The following is a 2555-nucleotide window of genomic DNA, read 5'->3' on the forward strand; positions in this document are numbered from 1 at the left end:
AATATCTCCTTCAGTTACCCAAAGGTATTTGCATTGGAATGCAAAGGCCGGTGAGTGGCGCGACCTGTGATAAATTATTTTAATGTGTATCAGTCAGTATATTCATATAGAATAAAATAAATAAAGATTATTATTATATTCTTTTTTTTTGCGTTTCTTTATTGCAATAATATATTTACAATTACGATAATATTTACATGGTTTATAAATAAGTGCATTAAACTATTTATGATTCAATTAATAAATTAACATTATATAACATTTTAACAAACATGGGTAGCAATTAATCTAGCAAAGTAACATTTTAATGATTAACTTAGACTAAGCAATCAAGAGTTCTGAAGACGGAGCAGATGGATAACATTAGATGTTAATAAAAAGGAAAATTATTATAAAGGAATGAATTGAAACATTTGTATTTGTTGTACAGACCGAAATTGAATGTAAAAGGAAACTGTAGGGGAAAAAAAATTGTTTATTATATCTTATTATTGTATCTCTTTTTTTCTGATTATACCATGTATGTGTAATTTATATATGTCCGATTACGGATTAATAAGTATGCTGTGTGAGATAGCAACCTGATGTATTTAGGCAGCGTAGATAAATAAAGTATTTTTCACTCGTACAAGGCAGAATTCTTGTGAATAACAACCCTATTGAATTCTTAAGAATATCAGGCCATGAGAAAAGTATAAACTTCAAGTTTTCTTACGAGTTTTTTAATATTTTTTTAAGTTGTATCAATAATTATGTTGATATGTTTCATACAGTTTTTTTTAATTTTTTTATTTAGGTGAATTCAAGGCACTAGATCTAGGACCTATTGCGAATCTTGAAAAGTACGGGAGTGTAAAACCTCCGCCATACAACCTGAAACTTGTCACAGCTCCAACTGCACTCATCTGGGGGAACAATGACGTCCTTACATCTGAGTCCGTAAGAAATCAACTAATATATTTTCTATAAGAACATTATTTTTTAACAAAGCTTCTACTTCCCAAATTAATACGTATCATTTGTTTTCAGTCCGTGAAGAGGTTAGCTTCAGACCTTCAAAACGTTCTTATAGTGAAAGCCGTACCAGATCCCAAGTTTAATCACGTGGACATGTACATTGGAGACAACGCTCCTTATATCCTATACCCGGACATCATCCAGATCATAAATAGTATGGGTGAAAACAAAAGTTCATCAGAAATATGGAAAAATCTTAAAAGTCCTATCAACACAATAACCCAAGAGTCTTACTCATATCCTAAAAAAAATCCAGTTATTAAAGAAGAAAAGAAACTGCTTGCCTTGACTGTAAGATTAACAAAATTATACTCACAACAAAATCCATCTTCAAACTTGAAGAAACTGTTTGGCTTAGAAACAACTGATGATGAATATTATTATGAAGACTGAATTAAGAAATATTGCTAACCGATTTTATTTCATGAGCCCGGGTACAAAAGAAGCTATTTGACCTCAATTTTTGATTAATTTAATGAAGACTTAATGTAGTTACTATTCAAAATTGATGAATCTGCCAACCATAGGAATACAAAATGTTTCAAAACGTTACAAAAAATTAATTTTTCATTCAGAGCTCCATTATCTACAACACCATAAGACATAATAGAAGATAATTTAAAGTAGAGTAAATTTGCTAAAATATAAGCCATAATATAGCTGTTTAAGTTGAATTGTCGCCGGGGTACAGTTTTTCAAAAAACATTTTTGAAACATTTTTGTGAATCAATATTTTGTGAATTTATTTTGGTAAATAACAAGGAAATTACTGAATCTACTATAAAAGATATACAGATTTATGTTAGCTCTTAACTGAGGAATATTTAGCTATGGCAGCAGTTTCATGATGTTTGCCGAATGTTGATCTCTCGTTATTCCTAAAATACTTTTGGTTTATGAACAAACTATATCTCAGGAACTATTGGACGTACAGATGCCTATTAGCACTCAAATTAAAGCTAGATGAATGTTTTGTTTTTAACAAGTTTTAAGTTTTTTTGTTAATAAGTTTTTTCACCAGTCGATTTGTATCTTGACTTATTTATTCCCTTAACTTATTTATTCATTAAAGTATTTCTTTTAACTTATGTATTCATTAACGTATTTATTTTAACTTCTTTATTTATTTAGGTATTTCTTGTAACTAACTTTTTGTTTTTTTAAATCTATATATCAGTTTTTTTAATTTATTTATTTATTTGTTTTTCTAAATCTATATATCAGTTTTTTAAAATTTATTTATTTACTTGTTTTTTCTTTAAACTGATCTACTGCTGCGACTATAATGTGTTTCGTTTGATTTTACATTGCTATCTAATGATAAATTCAATTAATTTGTTATTACGGATCGAACGTGGGTAGCGGATCACTGGAGAGGGGAAAGTCTGAGAGAGTGAGAATAAAATTGTCAAATGGAATGAAATTGTTAAATAGGAAAAAATAAAATATATGTATTTAGTGTGTAGAAGATTATTGATTGTAAAAGGAAAAGGTAGGGAAAAATATATTTTTTTGTTATATCATATAACAAATGTTTT

The 2555-nt window shown here is 28.3% G+C and overlaps 1 protein-coding gene across 1 annotated transcript; it reads left to right on the plus strand.

The window, feature by feature from the left end:
- Positions 1 to 796: 796 nt before the first annotated feature.
- Positions 797 to 2105, plus strand: LOC136796713 (lipase member K-like; the record flags this gene model as incomplete). Its single annotated transcript, XM_067051156.1, is given in 2 exon segments — positions 797 to 939; positions 1030 to 2105. Coding segments are annotated over 2 exon segments (524 nt in total), but the record flags the coding sequence as incomplete, so codon positions are not given.
- Between the last annotated feature and the right edge of the window lie 450 nt (positions 2106 to 2555).

The sequence above is a fragment of the Halyomorpha halys genome, unplaced genomic scaffold, assembly GCF_000696795.3.
Source record: "Halyomorpha halys isolate HHAL.00 unplaced genomic scaffold, Hhal_1.1 Scaffold6254.1, whole genome shotgun sequence".
In the NCBI taxonomy this organism is placed as follows: Eukaryota; Metazoa; Arthropoda; class Insecta; order Hemiptera; family Pentatomidae; genus Halyomorpha; species Halyomorpha halys.